General features: G+C 40.5%; 2 protein-coding genes and 1 non-coding gene across 7 annotated transcripts; 2 read left to right on the top strand and 1 right to left on the bottom strand.

Moving 5' to 3' along the window:
- Positions 1-2,594: 2,594 nt before the first annotated feature.
- On the top strand, positions 2,595-9,671 carry srsf7a (serine and arginine rich splicing factor 7a). Of its 4 annotated transcripts, none has more exons than XR_005440683.1 (9): positions 2,595-2,822; positions 3,883-4,116; positions 4,390-4,566; positions 4,698-4,784; positions 5,281-5,322; positions 5,587-5,631; positions 6,426-6,524; positions 7,508-8,053; positions 8,881-9,671. XR_005440683.1 is itself a non-coding variant. In XM_038694269.1 (8 exons), the coding sequence occupies exons 2-8, from the start codon at positions 3,863-3,865 to the stop codon at positions 8,930-8,932; spliced, it is 756 nt and encodes a 251-aa protein (XP_038550197.1). In that variant the 5' UTR covers positions 2,596-2,822; positions 3,858-3,862; the 3' UTR covers positions 8,933-9,671. The 4 variants fall into 4 exon arrangements, 1 of the variants encoding a protein (XP_038550197.1); XR_005440682.1 differs by having other exon boundaries at positions 3,880-4,116; XR_005440681.1 differs by having other exon boundaries at positions 3,858-4,116.
- Positions 9,672-10,330: 659 nt separating this feature from the next.
- Positions 10,331-23,222, top strand: LOC119883560 (heterogeneous nuclear ribonucleoprotein L-like). Of its 2 annotated transcripts, XM_038694266.1 has the most exons (14): positions 10,332-10,485; positions 11,653-11,768; positions 12,025-12,262; positions 13,211-13,296; positions 13,829-13,925; positions 14,046-14,118; positions 18,890-18,922; positions 19,565-19,636; positions 19,906-20,153; positions 20,743-20,864; positions 21,121-21,322; positions 21,524-21,581; positions 21,789-21,899; positions 22,617-23,222. In XM_038694266.1, exons 1-14 carry the CDS (start codon positions 10,408-10,410, stop codon positions 22,673-22,675), a joined length of 1,593 nt encoding a protein of 530 aa, XP_038550194.1. In that variant the 5' UTR covers positions 10,332-10,407; the 3' UTR covers positions 22,676-23,222. The 2 variants fall into 2 exon arrangements, with proteins under 2 accessions (XP_038550195.1, XP_038550194.1); XM_038694267.1 differs by lacking the exon at positions 18,890-18,922 and having other exon boundaries at positions 10,331-10,485.
- A 1,250-nt stretch (positions 23,223-24,472) lies between these two features.
- LOC119883665 lies at positions 24,473-24,656 on the bottom strand. The gene has a single exon (XR_005440734.1). It is a non-coding gene; the product is annotated as a U2 spliceosomal RNA (small nuclear RNA).
- Between the last annotated feature and the right edge of the window lie 799 nt (positions 24,657-25,455).

Here is a 25,455-nt window from a genome sequence, read left to right as displayed (position 1 = left end):
TCACGCCCTCAGGTCCATAGAGGAAGTCATGTAGGCCCACATTACTTTGGGCCTCAGAAAGCTACTTGGCTACTAACATGTCATTTGCCTTTTTAATACTACAATGGGTAGATTATAACAAATTAACTAATCGATTCCTTCATAACTTTTGCGCTTGTGTTTTTGGTTCAGCATAATGCAGTAACAAAACTCAACAGGGCAAACAGGAGCAGACCAGAAAACAAGTTGGTTACGCATTAAAATATGATCAAATATACTAATCAAACAGAGGGAATTAGAAATAAAAGGCCTGTCTCTAATACAAGTCTGCTTCAAATAAAGGCCTGGTACCTTCTGCAGTTGAGGTGAATAAAGAATAAAGAAAATATCATTTGTTTTTCTTCTGGGAGACCGGGTATGGTTGTCATATTTCACCAATTAGAGATAAGATAGGACTTCATTCAGTATTTAGCTGCTTCCTCCCTGATCAGGCATGGTGGTTATCAAGTCTGGAAAGAGGTGCATTCAGAATATATAGAGAAAAAAATGATTTTGAGGTAAGAAAGTAAATTTTTTGACCAAGACCATATTTTGTTTAATATCTATACTATTGCAGATAGAATTGTTTGACTTATATTAGATTGAAAAGTAGTTTCTTAGGCAACATGTGATGCATTTTTTCCTTTCTAATTTCAAACCACTATGGTAATACAGCTAACTAAACAATCGCTGACAGGGGTGGGGTGGGTTGTAACACTTCTTTAAAAAGTGTTACAACCATCCATTTTACATTAAACTAGGTACTTTCTTGATTTTAATATTTTCCAGATTGCCTTATGCAGTCTGGGCCCACCAAACCCGCACTCCAGGGTTACCAGCATTAATTTGTCAGCACTGTGTCCAGTACTCCCCATTCACATGTCACTCGACCTTTTCCATTCTCGGTCTCCACTGGTGGAGAGGGTAGAAAAGTGTATGGGCAGCTTGTGAGAAGTGCCTGTGTGCAAGAAAAATTCCCGATACGCCAAAGAGTAAAATATAGAAGTGCCGGTATGCGTACCGGTGAATACCGGCCCACTTCAAGCACTGACTGTGACTCTGAATAAGAATATACACACATTGACACACACACATACACCTCTTTTTAGTTAGACCTAAAGCTGTACAGAGATGTTCTTTACTTAATTACATTGTAGTAGTAGTTATTAAGTATACTTTTAAGTAAGTTTATTCTGTAGATAAATTTACATACACATACTGTACATGTGTGAGTCATCAGACATAGGCTGTTACAGCAAGAGAGAAACATTGATCTTTTATATAACTACCTGTTTTGGAAGCATTTCATATAGTGTGGCATCTATTTTTGATTCTTTTGTGTGATTGTTACAACCTACCCCGCTATTGGGGAACACATTGCATTTGACATCAACTCACAAGGTCTGTGATATTCTTGTAGAGTACTGAATTGGTGCTATTTGTAGTGAACAAATGTGGGTATTTTGTATAACAATTTGAGAACTCTAGCTAAAAAAATCAGTGAGTTCTAATTACTACTGGTACTTAACCAAACCCGGTCTCCTATAACACGTTCTGTATTCATGTAAGATTGTCTGGAGCCTTATCGCAAGTCTCTCTCCAGTTTCACTAGAAATAACATCACATTTGGATTTATAAAAAAGGTACATTTTATCCCCCAGGGCGGCACGGTGGTCCAGTGGATGGCGCTGTGGCCTCACAGCAAGAAGGTCGCGGGTTCCCTGGTTGCCACAGCCTTTCTGTGTGGAGTTTGCATGGATTCTCACCGGGTGCTCTGGCTTCCTCCCAAGTTGATTGGTGACCCTAAATTGTCCTTAGGTGTGAGTGTGAGTGTGACTGGTTGCTTGTCTATGTGTGGCCCTGCGATGGATTGTCAACCTGTACCCCGCCTTTTGCCCGATGTCAGCTGGGATTGGATCCAGCCCCCCGCGACCCTGTACGCAGGATAAGCTGTTGACGACGGATGGATGGTAAATTTTATCCACAGATTTAGCCAAGATTTATGAAAACACAGTCTTTATATACTATCTTCAAAAAAAGAATTTGCATTTTACTACAACTCCCTGTTGTTTATGGAGAAGAAAGCACCAAAAGACTGCTTAATTTTATTGTTGCCTTAAAATGAACTGAAGCCATGTAACCACTGTTTTGTTTCTTTTTGTTTTTTTTGTTTCACTTTCTTTATAATTAACATTATCTGTTATCTTGTGTGCTTTGTCTCATTTATTTATTCTTTCATTCATTCATTCTTTCTTATATTTCTGCATTTATTTATTTATTCTTTTATTCATTCATTCTTTCTTGCATATATTTCCACATTTATTTATTCTTTTATTCATTTATTGATTCTTCTGGCACTTTGGGAGTTCCATATAGTTTCCATATATTGTAAGCCCCAATGTCGTTGTGACTCTTCCCTATGCCATATATTATTGTACAATTTTTAAAAAGAACAAAAAATGTATTATTATTATTAAAATGATTGCGTCATTTTGGTGCCTGTATTTTGAAAGTATTCACCGGAAGTGTAAATATCCCCCTACTACTGCTGCGGCTTTTGAGTCACACTGCGCAGATGCGGATGTCATCCGGTTGAATGTCGTTGCTGGTGGTTAACCCGCAGTCAACCTGTGCGAAAGACATGCGGAATATCCGTTAATGTTCATAAGAGTGGCTATTTAGCTAGTTCATTCCGTAAGAATAGTCATTAGTTGGTTAAATACCACCACGGGCTTCTGTTGAAGACGACTGAAGTCCATCTCTGCTTGGAGTTTTATCAAATATCGGCGGAACAGCGGAAGAAGGTAACTAAGCTAACGCGTGCAGCCGCCATTGTTTATGAGCAGGCGGAGAGGAAGGGCTTCGGCTAATTCCTGGGTACAACTACTTACATATACGCTGCAAACGCATATTGTGTATTTATTTTGAATTGTTATCTGTGCAAAGGTTTAATTGTTGTTTATTAAAATGCTTAGGGAGCAAGAATGGACAGACTCGGGGATGTTCTTGGCTGTGACGTTAAGTTAATGTTACATAAATTAGACTGATCCCGCGCATGTCGTTTAATTCAACATTGTGTCCTCAGTTCGTATCAGATAACTTAATCGCGATGAATGAATAATGGAGAGTTAATAAACTTCTAATTGTTTCTTCTCAACAAAACTTGCCCGGTTAATAAATAACCAACTCTATCGGGTCTTTATATAACCACTTAATGAGGTTGGTTATCCAAATATTATAAATTAATCGTGTTTGAATTTATTTGACACAGCTGATTTGCGCTGAGAAAATAGCCAACAGGACGAGATTTATTGTGGATTTAAAGAGACCTGAGGATATTTGGCGCGCTAGCAGGCGCCTGCTGAGCTACCAAACGACATGTTTTAAAGCTCTTCTTCCGGTGTTTCTGGAACAGCCTCCACCAGCTCCAGAGATTAAGGTGTGTTAGTGACACCGAGCTTCGACTTGAGGGCACGGAAAGGATTTCTCCCCCAATATGAACCATAAAACCTGCAAATCTGCAGCATAGTTGTATCTGTGGACTAAAATCGCTTTTGACAAAAGGATCTGCCGAATAAATGCAATGTTTATTGGGTTAAAGGTGGCAAACCATCTTCTGTTGTTGTAACCAATAGTTATTTTCATAATTGATTGATCTGCATATTTTCTCAAATAATAAAAGAATCATTTAGTCTATTAAATATATCAAATGTGCCGAATATAGGCTGGTTTTATCTGTCCGAATACCAAAAGATTTCAGTTTCCCTTAATGATTTTAGAGAAATTTTCTGATGATGAATTGATTGATGAACTAATTGTTTCACTTCTACTCTATGTAGCCACCATGTCTCCTTCTCCCAGCAGGAAAGGAGATATGTCCTACTATTCATCCTCCCGTAGTTCGTCTCGGGCTACCGACTGTAAAGTGTACGTGGGTGACTTGGGCAACGGTGCTGCCAAAGGGGAGCTGGAGCGAGCGTTCAGTTATTATGGCCCGCTGAGAACCGTCTGGGTGGCCAGGAACCCGCCTGGGTTTGCCTTTGTGGAGTTTGAGGATCCCAGAGATGCAGAAGATGCTGTGAAAGGAATGGATGGAAAGTGAGTAGTAAAATGTTCCTGTAATATTTCAGTAGTCTTTTTGTTTTGACATTTCTTGAAAACAAAAATGACCCACTACTAACAATGTTCATAATGTATCCATGTATGTTTGTGTTTACGTATGTGTTGCCTTGTAACAAACAAATTAGACATTGTTAAATTTTTGGGGAATGAAGAAGAACATCTAAATTTGGTCTATTTAATCATTGCTGTCTGAATCGCGACCATTTCAGGAATTAAAATGGTCTCTATTACAACCTTCCTTCTCCTTAGGGTCCTTTGTGGTTCCCGTGTTCGTGTGGAAATGTCAACAGGCATGTCACGAAAGGGCCGTGGTCGCCCCAGCCGACGCCAGTTTGACCCCAATGATCGGTGTTACCAGTGTGGGGACCGGGGCCACTATGCCTATGACTGCTACCGCTTCAGCAAGAGAGGAGGCCGTCGCAGCAGGTGAAGGAATACAGTCCACTTTGCATGTGGTTGTGGCTAATGTGATGCATTTTTTTTTTCTCAATGCACAAGATTTTGACTTTGAGGCTATGATGCTGAAGAATATAAACTTATTTCTTCTTACATTCCAGGTCTCGCTCGCATTCTCGTTCTCGCTCCAGGTCCAGGTCCCGAGGTCACCGCTATCGATCTCGCTCCCGCAGCCGAAGCCACAGCCGGTAGGTCTTCACCGAAACAGAGACACAACTCAGGAAATATTGACAGGAAATTCTTGTTTTGGTGGGTTGTCTGTGAAGACGACACGCAATCTAGAATAGGAAGTCTATATTTAGTAATGCAAGTATGCGGGTGCCATAGAAAAGTATGACTCATCCAAAAAGAACAAGGGAACTTGCTGTGTATTGTGTGCAGTCAGTTTAGCGGCCGTGTTTCAGGGTTTTGAGAGTTAACTCGTTGCTCACATAAATTTGCTCAGTGGTTTTGGTTTAAATTTTGGGTGCTTCAAAAACAATATTCATCTGAGCCTGATTGTACAGGTGTGACCTGCATGTAATATCATCCAACCTCAGCAAATCAACCCAGGAGTGAATTGATAACTCACTTTGCAAAGAAGAATGAAAGCTGGTCCCTTTTTAAAATCTGGTTTAAAAACTGTAATTGCGCAAGAGTTTATAAACATGCATACAGTTGTTTTAATCTTTTCTCTTTTCTCAGGAGCCGTCGCCGATCTCCATCCTATTCCAGACGCAGGAGCAGGTAAGCTTGTTGGAACAGCAATGAACTGTTACAGTGATATATGAGAAAGGTGTAGCTGCTCTATATCAGGGTTGTTAATCCAGTTCTGCAGCAGAATCTGTCAGAGCAGGAGAGGTGATTGAAACCTCCCTCGGGGCTACATGTGTAGTATTGTGGGGGGGGGGGGTTGTTTTTGTTTTTTAAGCCTTACTCTTGTTAAAGCCTCAAGTGCTGCCCTTCCCACTACAGCTGTAATTAAACTCACTTTATTTCCTGTAACATTAGGTCTGGCTCCCCAGCTCGTTCAAAGTCCAGGACTCCAGTGAGAAGGTAGGTTGTGTAAGCCGCAGGTTTCAAATCATAATTAACACAGCTTTTATCTGGAACAAACTGTTGAACTCATCGTAAACCTTCCCGTCCTGGCAACAAGATTGTAGAGTGAGACATGCCAAGTCAAATAGTTTTTTGGCTGTGTGATATAAAAAATGATTGCTGCTGGTGTGTTGTGTTGGTTTGCCTTTTCATTTGTTTAGCTCCTGTCCTCATGGGGTTAGCACCACAAAAAGCAGGGAACCAGCTTATTAATTTAGCTATTCACAACTTTCAGTAGTGACTTGTAACTTAGGTTAGAATTATGCTTCTCCCGGCAGCATGTAAGGGAACATACACAGACATTTGTGCAAAGTCAAAGTAGTTAGTGAACGGGAAGAAAGCAAATGTAAAGAAAACATAATAAACTGACATCAGTTTCACCCCAGTGACAATGTAAACAAACTAGTTTATCCGTGTAACACATGTTGAATTTATCAACGTAAATGGATATGATGGGGATAAGTTTACTCTGCTCTGCTATAAGATCACTTTTGGCAGTACTATGCTAACATGTACGGCAAAACCCTGAAAAGAAAATGTCAGATCAACCATTCAGCTTGCTTGACGGGCAGGTCAGCACTCCACGTTGAGAAGTGAGGTGTGCAATTCTGCTCCTCCGCGGGCCTCTGCAGCCCACGATCACCCATAATATCCTTCTACGCTTAGGTTTGCAAAGATGTTTATATGCATCTCAGCATAATTCCAGCTTTATCTTTCAAAAGTGTAGCATGTAAATGTTTTCTTTTCTCCAGTCGCTCCAGGTCTAGGTCTCGGTCTGGCTCTGCGCCCAGAAGACGCTCTGCCTCCCGATCCCGCTCGCGAACTCCGTCAGCCAACCACAAGAGGAACAGGTAAACCCTCATTTTAGATGTCTCGTTCACCAAAACAGGTTGTAGACTGTATTAATTTATAGTGATTAATCCTGCCAGTTGTCAGTGTTTTACCAAGACATTCTAGACGAATGTAACACCTCAGTAGGAAGAGACTCCGATAAGGTCTAGATCAATCATTATAGATTTTAGATATGACAGTTCAGACTATAACTATCTTGCGTTCCAGGACAGGGTCAGTCTTGTTCTTCTCGTTAGCCAAAGCTAGGTGCTCCATCCTAGGCAGGGAATGTCTGTTAAACAGACCCTCCTTCCACCCGGGGAGCGTCATGCTGCCAACCTAACGACCGCCACATGACGGTGAGATGGACGACCACTGAGACCGCTCTACCTCCTTGACACAGAGAGATCTGCATCTTCTGCTTCTGCTGTTGACCAGTAGTGGAGTGGGTGGGGTAGAGAACAGTGACATAGGCCCACTGTCTGGCATAGGGAAGTATAAGTAGACGAAGGATTCGACCTCTCTCTTGTGCTCTCTTTTTCAGCTCTTGATAGCTCTGCACTGTGTAACCTCGGCTCTTAATTGCCCCCACTTGATTGTGAAAAGAGAGCACATGGAAGACTGTCTCCCCTCAGCCGTTAAACTGTTTATACTCATTGTAGCTAAAAGCAGTGAGATGCAGCTATATCCTCTGTACTCTTGCTTTCCATTGATCTCAGCCACCCTAGATGTAGCTGAATTCTAAATAAATGAATTTAGTCTGACAGAGCAAGAGAGACATTTTTATTCACTGAATTGACAAGTTAAGTAAAGATAGCCACAGGTAGCATTGTAAATGGGTTTTATCTTCTTAAAATTTAGTCCCCTATCCTGAATTTGGCTAGATCAAGAGAACTCTTCAGGAAAATACTAGCTGAGATCAGACGAAACAACACCATTGGTGTGACTTACGTTAAGCATCTTTGCAGCACAGTTTTGTTTATTTTTCATATTTTCTTTAAAGCGTGTGGTGGGAGCTGATCACTGCACTGACACCACAGCTGATCCCAGGCCCAGGGTCTGCCAGCTGGCGGTGTGTACGTCCTGCGGGAGGGTGACTAAGCGCTGACCTGAGATCAGCCTTCGCCTGCATCTGGTGTTAGACAGCGAGAAAGAGGTCGACCTACCGACCGAACCCTCCCCACAGTGAATGGGTGACCGTCTGTTCAACCGACGCACACGCTCAGACGAGATCAGCCCATGCGCACATAGAGTTGTTCTACTAGAGCCAGCCAGCCAGCCAGCCTTCAGATCTACCAGAGGGCTGACCCACACAGATCAGAGTTCAACCACTACCTTTTTAAATCCATTACCTACCTACCAGACCCCCTACCTACCAGAGTTCTTCGGCCTCTGTCTTAGCTTCTGAAAGTGAGAGAAAGAGAGCTGACGAGAGATCAGTCTTCAAGAGCCTCCCAGCGCAGTGTCTCTCCAAGTTGTAGTCATCCGTCCTTCAGTCCTTTCATCCTTCGCTTCTCTGTACTTGTTGTTTCTGCCACTGTCTCCAAAGGTAACCAAAAATCAAACCCCCTGACAAGCTCTCATATTCATGGTGAAAGAAAAATGCACAGGTTTGATGTAGTCTGTGAAAACTGGTAATTTTAGCGCTAAAGTTGAGCCTTTTTTTTAACAAGCATGCTCAGAGTACAAATGAATTGGTGCATGTGAGAGTGTGTGGATGACTGAGTGAATGAAAAAGAATGAATTTTAATGGGCTGATATCTCTGAGGAGGCTTTGTCAGATATGTTTTTCTTCTTGTGCCATACATGTTGCAACATTACCATTTTAAGCTGCCTTACCATTATAGTGTTCATTTTAGTAATCAAACTCGGTACACTAATGAAATAATAACGATGACTCTCAAATGTGCACTTCTTTGCATCTGGCATGTTAGATCTCCTTCCCCATCTAACATGCTAGAGGCTGTTCACCTTGGAGACCTGCTGCAGATATGGGTTTAGAAAAGTTTCCATTAGTCCTAAATTCCTTGTCAAAAGCAAAAACTGCTGTAGTTGCAAGTGAGGCGATGACGACAAAACGTTTCAAGGACTTTTCATTTATTAAAATGGGTGTTTGTTTGCCCTGGGGGGGGGGTATGTATTTAGCTGTGGACCGTGGACTTAAATATCTCAAATACATAGATTGGTTGCCTTAGATGAATAAAAGAAAAAAATAATCTGTAGTTTTTGAGATTAACCTTGGTCAAAGAGAGATTCAGACAGTTGAGAAATTTCAGCACCCATCCAGTCATGAACTTTCACAATTAAGATGATGAGTAATAGGGGATTTTCCGTCCTCCCCTGTGGCGAGCTAACTCCTCTCTGTTTCTGTTTCAGTCGTTCCCGTTCAGCAAGTCCAAACCGAAGTGCTACGCCAGCAGATGACTGAATGAAGAAGACTATTAGTCCCCACCCCCCCTACCGCTCTGCTTAACAGACAGACCCTCAACCCCTGCACCCTGTTGCTTTTACAGTCCTACAGCAGCTGTCTTTTGTCTAGTCCCAGTCTTTTTTTTAAGTTGAATTTTCTTCCCAGGACTGTAGTCTTCGTGCATCAGACATAAATCAGTTTCCATTTGATAGAGATTGTATTAAATGTTGCTGCTGCAGAGGTTATCTTTGTTCTCAACGTCTTGTAACAAGTGTAAAAAAAAAGCATACATTAAATTGCGGTGGAAAATTGCAGTTGATGCTTGAGGGTGAGGACATTGCATTGAAAAACTGCTTTTATTCCTTAAGGTCAAATTCAGAACCTTTAAAATATTATTCCCTATTGAGAATTGGCAAATTATTATTCTTTTCCCTCCAATTTGATTTTTGAGTTCAATTTCTGTTTTCCGCTCATGGTGGCATAAGGAAACAGTAGCTGGCCTGCATGCCTTTAAATCTGATGTCACATTCCTACTGTTTGTTGTTTTGTTTTGTGCTGCACTGCCCTTTTTACGAACCTGATCAGCTTCACTGTGTGCTGAATAGATTTTCCCCGTGTGTTGATTTGTTCTTGTGACTTCTGATTTTAAAATATACACAGAGCTTCAGTTTGATTTTGCTGCTCTAACAGTTTTGATCAGTTCCTTATGTGGTAAGATGGTGACAGTTTTATTTTTGAATAAACCTCTTCAACATACCTCAGTGGTCTTATTTTATTTCTCTTTTTTTTTTTTTTTTGTACATTTGTTTTGCTGTACAACATTTGGTTTGTTGGAAGTTTTAGACAAGTGATTTATTGCCTTGATTTCTATTTCTATTATTTATATTCCTTAATACCTTGATAGGCAAAGTGAGCATTTGGTATAAAGAATTTTCCCCTCTGGGATCAATAAAATATCTGATTGAATTTGTTAAGATGTCTGAAAGATAACTGCAGTTCTTAATTACAGATTATTATTATTTTTTTGTATATAAGTGATGTAACACTGGATCCATATGCCAGTGCTTTTACTGTATTGTGCATTTCTTAAAAATATACTATACATATATATGTACATGTTTGTCTTTTGTGACCGATTAACTGCTACAACATAAAAATATAAACACCCTGAAAATTATGGCGGAATAGTCAAAGTAATTAAAAATACTGATAATATATCATTAAAATAATTAAGACACTTGTATAGTTTGTAAATTATCACATTCTTCAGGTGCTTTGTGTATGTTGTTGGAAAACGACATTTAATACCGCGAGTTAAAGCCTGTTCTTCTATTGGCCGTTCCTCAAGTCAGAAATAGACTGACAGCTGCCTGAGCCTATCACAGCACGCGGTGCCGTTGTGCTGGGCGTGGACACGGGAGCCTCGTTTTTCTTGACTTTTCCGTCCATTTCAGTTGATCGTCACTACCACCATCCTTTTTAACCGGGACAACATGGCTACTGCAGCGAGCCGTTACTACAGCGAAGACGGCAGGGCAACGAAAAGACAGAAAACCGACGGAATGGCAACGGTGAGTTGTGTTTTTGTGTGTGTGCGAGCCGCGCTGGAGATTATTTTAACTTACATAACAAGCGAAGTAACAGCGTTATTCGTAGAATTTGATTCATTCAGATTTAGCGTCTGGAAAAAGGTGTCACGACGCCTCACGTTACCGTTCATCTTTGTGTGACGGGTGTCGCGCATAACTCTTATATTATATGAGCTGGTGTTGTATATTAGACGTGTGAGGCTAACGAGGACGCATCTCCAAACATTATCCGTGCTTGTACCTGTGTTGTGGAGTCTGAATGGGATCATTTGAGGGCGGTTTCTCCAGTTGGGCCTTGCCTCAATCCGGCTTTGTTCTAGTACCGGTAACGTTAGCAGGATGCTAGCCGTGAGCTAACCTTACACATTGTAATGAGGGCCAGCATCGAGTCTGCTGCTGTTTTTGTGTGGGGTTATATTTTAGTCTTATTATATATGCAAGATTGATTAAACTAAATATTTATTTAAATTTGGTGCGTGTTCAATCAAACATTAAAACGACACACAACGGCAATTAGCTAAGCCTCAATTGCACCGAGTGACCTCCAGTTTAATTAACGTTAGTGTTTTTGTTTTTAAAGCAAGCATGACATAAATACTGAAGAAAGAATACGTGACAGAATCTGTAGGCTGATTTTCTCTGTTTGTTGTTTCTATAAAAGAAAAGTTATACTGTGCAAAGGTTAAAAAGATATCTTGCACCTATTCCTTTTTTATTTTGTTTTGTTTATATAGCTTGGACAGTGTGGTCTTTGATGAATAGGAAAAAATACATGTGTATATTTTCATCTATTTTCCCTGGCCAGATGTTAAAAAGAAAAGAACAAATTGGCAAATCTTTTGAGAAATGTATATACACAACATATTAAATACACACAGTACATAACATGTGTAAGTGTTTACTGGCAAATGTAAAGTTTAATACTTTGCATGCTAAATATTTTTTATTGCAGGAAATTACATAAGATTGCAACAGAGAACAGAATCAGGAAAACGTAAAGAGATCAAAAACGTAAAACTAGGACTGGGAAAACTCATAAAGGATATTGACAAGAATGTGCAAAATGTACAATCTTGTTCCACTTGCGCAAGTAGTTTTACATAAGAACATGTTGGCTAATTTTATGCTTGTTTTGTTTTTTCAAAATAGGGATACGAAGATCCACACAAGACCCTTCCTTCTGTGGTGGTGCACGTCCGGGGGCTCGTGGATGGTGTCACAGAGGCTGACCTTGTGGAGGCTTTACAAGAATTTGGAGCAATCAGGTAAGAGGAAGACAGCAGCTTCATTTGAGTGGAAAAATATGTAAAAGGGAAACAAGAAGCGTGTCTTTTCCCCAATGAGGATTAACAACAATATGTTGTCCATTACCTGGTTTTAAACAGCCCAAGGTTAGGTGCACGGCAGGTTTAGTTCCTGCAAGATAGGAAAGTTAGAGTAAAATTTTAACAAGCAATTAGGTGCAAATGTAGTCTGGTTTGAGTTCACATCATCTAACCCTTTCATTGCTTTTGTTTTTAGCTATGTGGTTGTGATGCCCAAGAAGCGTCAGGCCCTGGTTGAGTATGAAGACATGAACGGATCATCCACAGCCGTAACATATGCTGCAGACAACCAAGTTTACATCGCTGGCCACCCAGCCTTTATCAACTACTCCACTAGCCAGAAGATCTCCAGGCCGGGAGACTCTGATGACTCTAGAAGTGTTAACAATGTTCTTCTGCTCACCATCATGAACCCCATCTACCCCATCACCACGGTAAATGCAAAGATTTGGGCCACTGTGTGTCTCTTGACTAGAATTGTGGCGTAGGTACCAGTCATTCTACGGTGATGAGGTTTTATAATTCACACAAAACAGTGGCGCTACAGAGCTGTTGCTCAAACTGCAGTGAGCTGAAATGAGTTAGTAATATTAAACTTGGCGCAATAACTGTAAATGATGTGCAAGTGCTTCCACAGAAATATGAGCCCACTTAACCAAATGATGGCCCAAAAGTACAATTTTGGAAAAGCCCTGCCCCTCCTATTATAACGTGAAATAAGTAATATCAATATAACTTTTTGAATTTCCACTATCCACACCAATTTTGATCTGAACATTAAAATTTTTGAGCATTTTTCTATTACAAATGAGAGGTCATCCAGTGCTGCCATGCTTTCAATATTTGCTGGTTCCAGCTTTTCTGTTGAGGATTTGCTGCTTGTCTCTGGTTTATAATGCGGTCCATCTTAGGGGATTATTTGATATGATTCATTTAGTCTATAAAATGTCTGAAAACAGTGAAAAGTGTCTCTCCTGAGTCTAAGGTCACGTCTTCACATGTCTTCTTTTGTCCAACCAACAGTCCAAAACATAAACGTATTTAAATTACAATTATTTAAAATGGAGGAGGAAAAGATAATCGACAATTAAAAACTTTGTTAGTTGCTGCCCTAAACTTACCCTAAAAGTACTTGTGGATATTAAGTTTCTGTGAACATTAGTTTATTGTCAGACTTTTCTGAGATCGAACTGTGAGATTCATATAGATTCCTACTCATACTTGAAACTAAATGACAACTTCTTTCTATCTCTATTCATCTCGTTTGCATGTTGAACTGAGATTACATTTACATATACCGCAATGTTGTTGTGCTTACCTTAATTTATCATTTGCATCAGACTCTGTGTAGTATGTAAATATATTTTGAACTTTTGTCACAGGATGTCCTCTACACTATCTGCAACAACTGTGGCCCCGTCCAGAGAATCGTTATCTTCAGGAAGAATGGCGTCCAGGCAATGGTTGAATATCCTTTTCCATGAGTGCTATCTGACACGGAGTCGCAATCTGATTGTTGATTGCAGTGTGTTGATTACTAGTGTATTTCCACAGCATGGCAAAATATGTTTAAACACTGAATGAACAGACTGGTATGTGAGGTCAGATTTAATCGCCTGTGCCCCGGTATAAACAAACCTCTTAAGACACAATGTTCTGAAACATGTAGATGTATTTCACAGATGCAAATGATTAAACCCTGGTAGTCAAAATAAATGTGCGGTGGATGGCTTAATGTTGGCTGCCAATTATAAGGAAGCATACACAGATCCAAAAGTATTTTGCGCGTACTGGGTACTGATGTGCTCAAAGGTTTTTGTAGTTGAAATGTTATCTCTGTGGAATTGCATAGGAACCAGGAACAACATAGCTGTATGCAGGCATTTTGTTCCTGGTTTTGGTGGCATGTTTATTTGTATGGCACATTTTAAGGCAATTCATAAAACATTACGTTAACCTGGCACTTGTGTATTATGTATTGTACTTAACCCCGTCATTACATTTGACTCTGTGCAAAGCGCCCAGCGGGCCAAGGCATCACTCAACGGAGCAGATATATACTCTGGCTGCTGCACCCTGAAGATCGAGTATGCTAAGGTATTCTTGCAAAACATGGCACAGTCGATGTTCAAACAAACCTGACGTATGAATAGCTGTACATTTATTGTCAGGCAGTTTAACTCTTTGCTTATATTCATATAAATTGTGTTTCCTCAGCCCACTCGCCTGAATGTGTTCAAGAATGACCAAGACACCTGGGACTACACAAACCCCAATCTGGGAGGCCCAGGTAAAACCTTAAACACCCGAACACTTTCCCGAAGCACCACACATGCTTTGTAGCGTAGAAGCCTGGTACTGTGAAGCACCTTTACTGCCACTGTGAGGAGTTTCAGCAAGCTACTGGGAATATGGAGGCAGCACCTTCATTTATAATGCTACTAATAAATGCTATATACATTTAAGTTATTATTAAATAGATGCATTTGAAATTGTATCCAGTGTACTAATACAGTATTTTGGAAAGAACTTGTGTGGCATTATGACTGACTTGTTGCTTACCCCAACACTTGTCAATATATCCTATGGTCAGGGTGTAGGAGTGAAAAGTTATGGAAAATCAGGGGCATGATGTGATAATATTCATCTTAGATAGCTCCTAACAATTCAACCATAAAAATAGCGGGTATTGATTATTTTAGCATGAGATCAGAAATGTAAAATAAATGCTGAAAACTATAAATATTGGAAAAAGAAATATTTTAAAGCTAAATATGTTAAATGCTGTGTGGTGGGGATGGCAGGAACACATTTGCAGACAGAAAGGTGACATTACTCCCAAGTAACATCCAACAGTTGTGTAGAATTAGTCACTTAATTGGAAGAAAGCATGGGATTTCTGGAAACTGTATGTTCTTCTATATCTTGAGTCTTTACCTTGTGGGATGCAGTTATTCGGGTTTACTTGACCTGACTGGCTTTGACTCATTTGTCACAACAGAGTTTAAATCAAACACTTCTTCTAATATCTCAGACAGCACACACAATGAAAATATCTATCAAAGTAGGTAATGCGTAACACTTCCTAACTCCTCATGGCCGCTGTTATATTTAACAAGTCAAAGTCAGTATTTGAAGTGATTTATGACTTTTGAAAACTGTCCTATTTTTAGTATGCTGTAAATATAGATGATGAAATCTGCAGCCTGACTCGACAATATATTCTATGTTCGTACAAAGCAAAATGATGACTGGCTGTTACCTGCATCGATTTGTTTCTGTTCTATATCAACCTAGAAATGTGCGTCATATTGCAAGTTTAATCCTCTAAAACATACAGCCAGCTACAGTAATACTGTAACACTGGAAAGTGCAGAACATTAAGTTATTTACAGTAAGTACACAAATAAATTGCAACACTTTGACAGCAATCAAAAGGAAAGAAATACCACTTTGTTTTTCGTTCTTTTCACTGTTCCTTTACATTTGAAATATAGGACAGTGGATGTAAAGTTACATCCAATGCTTACAAACTCACGTTGCATTGATGCAGTGATCTGTACACTAAGTACAAGTACTAAGTAGTAAAAAGGATTCTAACTTGTGCTTATATCAAGTGGCTGTATTACTCTCTTCAAGAGTTTTGCACATTGAAACTGTTGGGAAAACTGGGCCAAAGCGATTATAAAATATTGTAAGTCCTTGTGAGTAAAAAATATGTTTTTGTTTAGGCAGAATATTTTAACACTTCATATTACATTTATTCATTTAGCTGACGCTTTTATCCAAAGCGACTTACAATTGCTATATACGTCAGAGGTCACACGCCTCTGGAGCAAGTAGGGGTTAAGTATCTTGACTCAATCAGTTGCTCTCTGACATGCATTCCTACATTTACAGGGTAAAGTTGTTCCACAAGTCTTCAATGTTCACAATTTTTAAAGAACCAAACATACTTTGAAAGGTTAACACTTTCATATATATATATATATATATATATATATATATATGTGTGTGTGTATACACACACACACACACACACACTGGAGAACAAATTGCAAAACCAATCCACTCTTGTATATAAACGTTAATTTCTTTTTAAATCAGGTAATCCATTGAGATCAGGATATCTTCTGACAGAAGGACATACTTTTGCTCTACAACCTCTTTTCTTAGAAAGGGATTAGTAATAACATCTTTTAAAAAAGTGAAATGGCTTCATGTAAAGGTCCCGTCATGTCTTTTTAACTAAATATCAAAAGAAAGTTGGCTTTTAGGGAGTAAAGGCTCACTTTGTTGTAGAAGTGGTATCAAATATGACTTCTCTTAAGAGGATAACAAGATTTAATCAGGATTTCTCATACATTCCAGTGTGTTTCTGCTGCAGTCAAGTTACAACAGCAGCCCCAAAACACAACAAAATTGCTGTTCGGATGTTGACATATTTCAGTCATGAAGACACAACCTTGTGTGCAAAGTTTTCTTTTTGCCTGTACTTGCAGTTGCTGCCTTCCTTATCGCACCTATAAATTCTGGGTTTTTGGGATGAAAGAAGTGTTTATAAAAAAAAATAATAATAGAGCTAATACAAACAAACAAACAAACAAAAAAATGTGTATTTAAACTTTTAAAACATTTCCTTGCCACCAAGACTGATCCTGGTCTTTACCACTGTCGTCCAACTTCTGACATTAAATTGTCCCATTTGGTTGGCTTTCATAGAAAATCCCAATGATTCACTTAGCATACTGAGGTCAAGCACTTATCGTCCCACACGCTGCTACCAAAATGGGTTTGCTATAAAGTAGAAAGTGCTTCTGACAGAAGGCCAGTTGGTCAGATTAGTGTCAGATGGACGGCTTTGTCTGTAACTGATCTTTTGAAATATGATTTGTCTGAGAAGTGAGAACAGAGACATGGACCAGCATCAGTTTGTGGGGGGAGGGGAAAAAACATCATGCAACTCTTACTTCTCCTGATAAATCTGTGATCTCTGCAAGTCCAAAAAAACACGCAGAGGAGTTTGCGTTAAGAGGGAGAGGCATATACATGCTGACAACATCATCACTCAACAACAACCACCATCTCAAGTATCCACTTCTTCATTGAGGACACAACCACTATCATACAGAGGGCCAAATGTCCCCTGAGATACACGGGGGGGAAACAACAAGACACCACCCATTCAACATGACGATGTAGGACTGATATGGCACTCATTCCTCATCTCTGCATTCCAGCACAAGAGCCACGAAGACAACGCACACTTCTAGAGGGTGGGGAGTTTTGGGCACTGAGCTACACTTGGTCCCTACCCCTCTCTCCTTCCCCTTTTCTTACCCATTTTGAGACACAAGCGAATGACACACTGAAACAGGCCAAAGCTTGCATCTACAAATCCCCCACTGTCTACACCAGATGGAGACTGATACCAGAGAAGACACAGCATCCACCCAAACAGAGGGTAGTGACAGTACAACAGATGATGCATACTGATACTAACCAGTCGACCCAATTTTTTTTTTTTTTTCCCCCCCCAAAACGCCTCGGCCCTTCCTGTACTGTTTTGGGCTACGTTTCTCGTCACACTTGTTGACACGAAAACAAAAACACTCAAGCTACACACTCTCTCCGACACTTGCTGACGCTGTACCGACTGATCCAATAGACGACTCACACCTTCGAATCAAGCTGTAGCCAGTCACATTGGAGTCAACACAAGACAACTGATGAAGACACTGCTGACAACACCATCCAGCACACTGAGAGCCCAGTCAGGCCCATTTTTGATTTTACCCCTTATGTGTTTCCTTCCACATGGAATTCAGCTTTTCTCTCTCGCTCTTTCTCCCCATCTCTTCCATCTTTTCCTCCCTCTTTTCTTACTACATGCATCCCTGTTTAGCTATCCCTCTTTTTTTTTTTTTTTGTGCCCTTTTTTTTTTTTTCTCTCTACTTTAATACTTTTAAAGTCTCTAGAACCTGTGTAACGCCTTCCATGTGATGCAGGTTTGGCAATTTGCGGCTAAGAGGAGCCAGCTTCCCAACAGAAATGTGCTCTATGGCAGCCTACCAGTGGGCACTAAGCGGACTATTACAAAAAGGATGGAAACGCCAGCCAAATGGTCAACCAACCCACCAATGGGCGTTTCAAAACCAGGAATCGATCCTGACGTGGAGACTTGTTTCCCTCCCCAAAAGAGGAAAAGGATAAGAGTATGGGATGAAATGAAATGAGTGGAGAGTGGTGGAACTACTGCAGCAAATATCCTCCTCCCTCTGTTTGTAAAGATTGCAGTAAGTGAAACATAACTGCACAGCACCACATGGCGCAAAAGCCCAGCACTCAACATCGCCACACAAGACTGACATAACCCGATGTGTTTTATTTTTATTTTTTTTCCTCATAAACGGGGTTAAACTTTCTCTTTCTGGAAGAGGGTGGTGGTTGTGGTTCTGTCGGAGCCTGCATATCTAATGTCACTCAAACCTACTGTGTGTCTGTTCGCCTGTATGTCCTCTTCGTTCCCTCTGTTGGCAGTTTATAGCCACTGGGAATGTCATTTATGTGTGGTTTCCTGGACTTGTGTGATAGTTTCTTGGGGAATTAAATTATGTTTTTAATCTGGAGAAAGGGTGTGAACTTAATATCAAATCATGTAGGATGTGCTTGACCCATGACCAATCCTGTTTTTGTTTTATTAAAAAACGTCATATACCTGGACAGCCAGGAGAGCTCTTCACGCACCAGCCACAGCGGCTGATGGGGTCCCAAAATTTCCATGCCGCTTTTGCTATTTTGGTTGCCAAATTGCTTGTAGAAGCTGCATGAGCCTGGTTGGTCACCTGCAGAGGTACCAAGCCATCCGCATTTCAATTTATTTAAGCCAATTTATGTCTGCATTTATCCTGAAACAGTCCGCTTTGTCATGAGTGATTTTTTTACTGCACTCTCTTGACATTTAACTGGGATAACTTTACATTTGCCCAGGAAAATAATGTACGTTTTGATTAACCTGGCTTCCATTCTGATTGTGTATGATTATTGTGTACCTGTACAGATGGTGATGCAGATGGCAATGGGAGCAATGCAGGTGTGTGTGAGCGTACAAACTTTATTTTTAAATGTAGCCATTTGTGATCCTTACTAGATCATCAGCATCCCCCTCATGTTTGCCATTTCCCCCTGTTCTATCTTATGTACTGTGGGTTTCCCATTGTGGATGTTTCTAAATTAAAAGGGCTTGTTTCAGGCTTATTTACTACAACCTAAAACCAGTCTTGCCATCTGTTACTTTCATGTCCTCCCTCCCCCATTTCCTTCAGTTAATTTGAATACAGACCAAGGTTGATCACTGAGATCATTTTAGCTACTTGGTTTGTTTGATGTAGCCTGGAGTGTTACTGGGGAGGGGGGGTGTATATGTGCTGGTATGGCACTTGCAGGCAAGATGAATCAATCTTGAAATGCATGCGTCTTTCTCGAGTACTGTTAAGGTAACTTTATCAAGCACTGGACAAATTATTCATCTAGTTAATGGTGTGAAATTGGAGGCAGATTTTGGCATCAAAATGTCAGTTTACCATGATATCATATCTTAAATGCGCAGCCGTCACGATGTCTTGTAAAGATTGCAGCCAGTTTTGTTTCCTGTCTGTCATATTTACCAGTTACCTTTTTTTTTTTTTTTTCCCTTCTACCTTTCTCTTCTTCTTTTGTCTTCCTGTTTTCATAGATGATGTAAATGCCAACCCCAACAAGCGCCAGAGACAGCCTGCTCTGCTGGGCGACCACCCTCCAGAGTACGGTAAGGCTCTCACGCCACTGGGGAACCAGAAAACACACTCAAACATACTTGTACAAAATACAAAATACTGTGCTCCTGTGTACTCTGAAAACGTCTGGAGTATAAAAAAGTAAATGGGTCCTCCCCACAGTGGCAGCTAACAGTGCTGTGTCATATAGGGACCAAATATCTTTCTCCAGCAGTGAAGTTTTCTAGATAAATTGTTCTTTGAATGGACCTCGCCTTACTTGATGAGTGTCTCACTCGCTGGTCTCTGCCTCGTTCTTCAGGAGGTGGTTACCACGGCTATGACGAGAGCTACGGGTCCCCACCATATGAGGGTCGTCGTATGGGTCCACCAATGAGAGGGCGTGGAGGAAGAAGCTACGGGCCAGGCTACGGACCTCCTCCCCCTCCTCCTGGCGAGTACGGTGGCCATGCGGAGTCTCCAGTTGTCATGGTGTACGGATTGGACCCCGTCAAGATGAACGCCGACCGTGTCTTCAATATCTTTTGTCTCTATGGGAATGTAGAGCGGGTCAGTGTCTGACAGTAGATGTGTATTATTGCTGTGAAGGGGATGGAGATGCTGTCTGCACAATCTAATTTGCTGACTCCCCAAGGTTTTATTATTTTTAATAATTAAAGTTTTTGAAAAGGCAAACATCCGTGTGAAAGACGGGCTGTGTAAGCAGATAAATGACGGCCTTGCCTACAATCACAGGATACAAAATAACACCCGTATCATTTTACTTTGTGCAGAGAAAATGCACAATTTAGCCCCTAAAGGTCGTGTAATATGCAGAAAATGTATACAAGTGTAAACATTGTGCAGAATATGCACGAGAAAGAAGCAAATCAACAGTCTGAAGTTGAAAGGATGTCTAAATGTAAAAGACTAAAACAAAGGATTATGAACTGAAAACAACTCTTAACAGTTGGCTTTTTAAAACGGTGTTTAAAAAGTGGATCTGTTTTGTCATGTGACATAGTTGGGGCTTCATTTGCTGCATTTTGGAAGTAAATATTTACTTGGCGTGTATCGATAAACACAATTTGTGTACAAGTGAATGTTCTATGTCTCTTACGGGGCAGGTTGCAATAAAACTGGTCTCTGCATTCCACAGGTGAAGTTCATGAAGAGTAAGCCTGGGGCGGCCATGGTGGAAATGGGAGACTGCTACGCAGTGGACCGCGCCATCACTCACCTCAACAACAACTTTCTCTTTGCACAGAGAATGAATGTGTGGTGAGTTAAACCTGTCCACTTCTAGAAATTAAAGTAGGAAGCTTCAAGAGTATTGGATCTACTGAAACCTTGTGCCAATGAGACAAGTTAGTGCTATTCTAGTGATGTGGATGTACAGCAAGAACTAATTGGCAAGGCTCTGCACACCCATGAACATCTCCTAACCCTTTGTAGGGCATCAGAAATTTAAGAAATGTGTGGGGTTATTTTTTATATTTATCAATATTTTTAAACGTATAACCATTCCTCCCTGCAGCGTGTCAAAGCAGCAAGCCATCGTACCTGGTCAGTGCTATGAGCTGGAAGATGGTACGAGCAGTTTCAAGGACTTCCACGGCTCTAGGAACAACCGGTTCACGTCGCCAGAACAAGCGGCCAAAAACCGCATCCAGCACCCGAGCAACGTGTTGCACTTCTTCAACGCCCAGCCAGACGTCACGCCAGAGATTTTCTCTCAGGTCTGTAGAAAGAGGGACGTGGGTGTGTGTTTGGAGGAGAGTATTTTAACGTATTGCTGCTAATTGCATTAGAATGTGTTTGTGACCAATTAAAGTATTTATAAATGTACAAAAAAATAACTATTGTAAGCTTTTGATGTTGAGAATACAAGCATTGAGAGTGCTATTGCAGTCCCTAATAATAAATGTTTTCTTTTACAGATTTGTGATGAGATTGGTGTTAAGAGTCCCGTCAACGTCAAAATGTTCACAGGAAAGAGTAAGCTGATTTGATTCTGCTTATTTGTTTATAATTATAGTTAACATCAAACATGGCTGCTGTTACATCTGGAATCTCTCAAATAGAAAGAAAAGCAACAAATGCACTTTTCAGAAGTGCCATGGCAACCCAAATCAAGAAATGTAACGTAGTGGTCAAACTCGAGATGGACAAACCAATTTTGTAATTTTGACCTCTAACCACCAGGTGGTGCAGCTCCCAGTGACCGCAGTGCTTCAGGTCTGCTAGAGTGGGAGTCCATCAACGATGCCATGGAGGCCCTGGCCATGATGAACCACTATCAGATGAAAAACGCAGGTATGTGTAAGACACTGCTCCCATGAGCCTCTTGTGGTGGTGATCAGGAATTCAGACTGTTTCAGGTACCTTGAAACTGAGTCTCTGATTTGAGTAACACACTCATACTTTGAAGGTTAAGGACATTATAGATCATACTACTCGGGAATGTTGTTACAGCGACGGTTATCCTCCACCTCGAAGATGACAAACTGCGTCCATGTTACTGTGTCTTCACACGTATTTGATTGGCCACTGCAGCGCCTTGTAAAATTTAAGTGTTGTTGAAAGCTGAGCCGGGTTCCGAAAGTTTTGCCTGGGCCCTTTACATTGACCTAATTCAAAAGAATGATCGCTGCTGTCTCTGCTGTCTCTTCGACCCAGACCGCAAGACCTGTGATTGGTCAGCTTGGTAGCATCACATTTCCGGCTCGTCCTTCTGGTTCAGGGGTCGCACATGCCATCTTCTCAGACGCCTTCCTGTTTCTAAGTTTTAGTCATTTCAAATAACTACAACATAACTGCATACAGTTAAATGGGACTATTGTAATTGAGTTGGAAGCCATGTTGCGTTAACTACATGTTCACTTTTTTATTGTAAGCATTCGTCTTTACTTGCATAAATAAACCCCAAAACAAGTGGAATTTAAAAAGCGACGTAAACATTATTATTATTATCATAATTATTTGGGTCATGTTTATCTTTGCCTGATTTCGCTCTCTTCTCTGTCTCTCTAGCCGGTCCTTACCCTTACACCCTCAAACTGTGCTTCTCCACCGTTCAGCACGCCAACTGAGCGCACCCTTGTAGCCAGGAAGATGACGACTGGTCCACCATTCCCATGTTCACTGGTACTTTGACCATGACTTGCTTGCAACACACCTGGGGAAAATTTGATTTTTCAAATACAGTGAATACCTTTCTATAATATAATTAATCCCTGAAGTTAAACTCCTCACATTTGGTATTTAAAGCAGATTTAACAAATGCGAACAGGCATTTAACATTTTTGATATTTATGCCCCATCAGTACCCGTGTGTGTTCGATATTAAGTTGTCCTTTTTACTTTTTGTATTATGCTTATACAGTAACCTGACGTGTGAGAAGGCATATTTGGGTGAATTGGTTTTAAGCTCCGGTGGCTCAGTGGCAGTGGACAACATGGTTTTGTAAAAGATTTGTCTTTTGGAACTTTTATTATAGCTCACTTGTTTTTGTTGTTTTTGTTTTTTTCTCTTTTTGTGTTGTTTTAATTGCTACCTATTCAGTTCTGCGTCTCCGTATCTGAAATGCAGATGGAGAATTGTTTTGTTCTAAGAAAATAAAAAATAATCAATTTAAAGTTGAGTTGTCCTGAATTCATTATTTTGTGTTTCTGTTTTGGAGAGATCCTGGAACACATCAACTACACACATTGTGCTTTCTTTCTCAAGTTTAATTGCAGAGACATTTGAAAGTTCACTTGATGATGAAGATCATGCCCCCCCCCCATAACTTATCAAATGAAGCAGAAATGCCAAACCAAAACTTTCTTTTTTAAAGTTGATCCATCTGAATTCATCTTGCGGAGATGTTTGCAACATGTTATTTCAGAGGTGAGCACGGAGAGTCTCTCACAACCAGAAGTAGGATATTTGGAAGGAGTTGGCACAATGAGAGTCTAGAAGTGTTAAAGCATTTAACAAAAACAATACAGGAACTGAGTCCTAGGTGTGAGATTTGTACGTACAGTCTGGTGACAAACTACACAGCTCTCTCTTCCTGTGACTAACGGCCAAAATAGTTTGGGTAACTGAAAATGAGGTGCACACATGTGGGCAGTGTCTTTTCCTTTATTTTGATATGTCAGGGGAAAGCAGGCTGAGAAACAAACGTGGATTTTCATTTTTGCCGAAGAAGCTAGCCGGATAATCATACTGAATTTCAATTTAAATGCAGTGAAGCTAAACAAACAATCAAATAAAGCAATTTACAGGAATCTGACAGGAAACAAATGTTTTCGTATTTTATTTCTCAGCTTAAAAACAGAGGACAGAACTTAAAGCTAATGTATTGTAAGTGGTGGCTAAGAGAATTGGCTTTTAGCATGTTCACTGCTGATCAAAATCATTCTCATCTGTGTTCTTGATTAGCATTGTTGGGAAGACAAGAAAATATTCAAATGTAATGAACATTTTCTACTGTAATTTAATTATCCTTTTTTTCAAATAACTTACAGGTTACAGATGCATTTATTTTGTAACTAAATAACATGCAAATGTGACTCAGAATTAAAACCTTATATGATGGCCAAATTCTTTCATCATATTAATCATTTTTTTGCACGTAACCTCTGAAGCTCTTTTAGGTGTTTACCAACATAAAGTAGTTAAAATGAGCGTCACTTACACCGTACTGTATCGGAAATAATGTTCTTTGCATACAATTATAAATTAATGTCATTGAATAGAAGGAGTCCGTTTAAACTTCTGTTACATTTCTGGACTGCTGCACAAACACAAGGTTGTAATGCAAACCTTGCAGTACTGTTGCATAGTTACAGTAACTGCTCTGAGTATCTTTCTAATATAACATTGTCATTGAACACAGAGTGGGGGGTGCACCGGTCCTGGAGATACTGCAATACCAGGTCGATGCGTGGAGTGGACGGAGCAAGCCCCTATTCCATCTCCCTGCTCCAAAAATCAATTTAATATATGGTCCCCGGGTAGGAGACGTATCAGATATTAAACTGATAAGAACAGATTTTTTTTTTTTTTTTTTGAGAAAAATTTATTGACACTCAATTCAAACATGATTCATAACATGTCAATTCCAAGTTACCTTTTAAAATACAACACGTCAATAAATAGATAAATGTTCTCTGTAAAACAACATTTAAAAAAAGTGTTTAAAATGCATTACAGATAACGTCATAAATTAAAGGTATAAAATGGTTTTCAGCTTGTCCATGTCAGTGAGTGTCTCTGTTAAAATGTCTTCAAAGCGGAGTGCATTTGTTAAATAAAACTCACAAAAAATAAATGGATAATAAAAGCTCTTTTCCAAGTCCATCGTTGTGCAGGAGTGTAGTGAGTCCCTATCAAAGGGGAACTCATTCAGCTCCCCCAAACAGATTTGGTCTCTCGGGATCTTGTCCAGGCGCTCAGAGGAGACCCTCACCCTGTAGCTCCTTCCCACCAACCTCACCCGGAGGGTCAGGCCGCCGCTGCCTTGAACTTTCCTTGTGTGGCTCCGGCTCCTCCGTCCGAATGGGCACAGAGGCGATTCTTCTTTGTGGCTGTGTCCTAGGCCCGCCGCCTGCAGCTCTGGCCGTTTGGACCGTTGCTGCGGCCATCCGGATCACAGCCACGGGGGGGATCTGCATGTGCTTTCTTGCCAGCAAGTTTCTGGAGGTCCATATGGCGTCTTTGATGGCGGCTAGGGTGAGCCACTGTTTGGCAAATGTACGAGCTGGTATCTGATTTCCTTGGCTCACCCCGTACAGCACCAGCTGTGGTGTGAGGACCTCCCTTGCTGGCAAGTACGGGAATTGCAAGGAGCCGGCCGTTGCCCACTGTTCTACGGCAGCGCTG

This window comes from Micropterus salmoides, unplaced genomic scaffold (assembly GCF_014851395.1).
Source record: "Micropterus salmoides isolate LMB-PRFRI ecotype aquatic unplaced genomic scaffold, ASM1485139v1 Ms_hic_scaffold_3, whole genome shotgun sequence".
In the NCBI taxonomy this organism is placed as follows: Eukaryota; Metazoa; Chordata; class Actinopteri; order Centrarchiformes; family Centrarchidae; genus Micropterus; species Micropterus salmoides.
The sequence above is the reverse complement of the archived record's forward strand: the minus strand, read 5'-3'. Positions and strand labels throughout refer to the sequence as shown.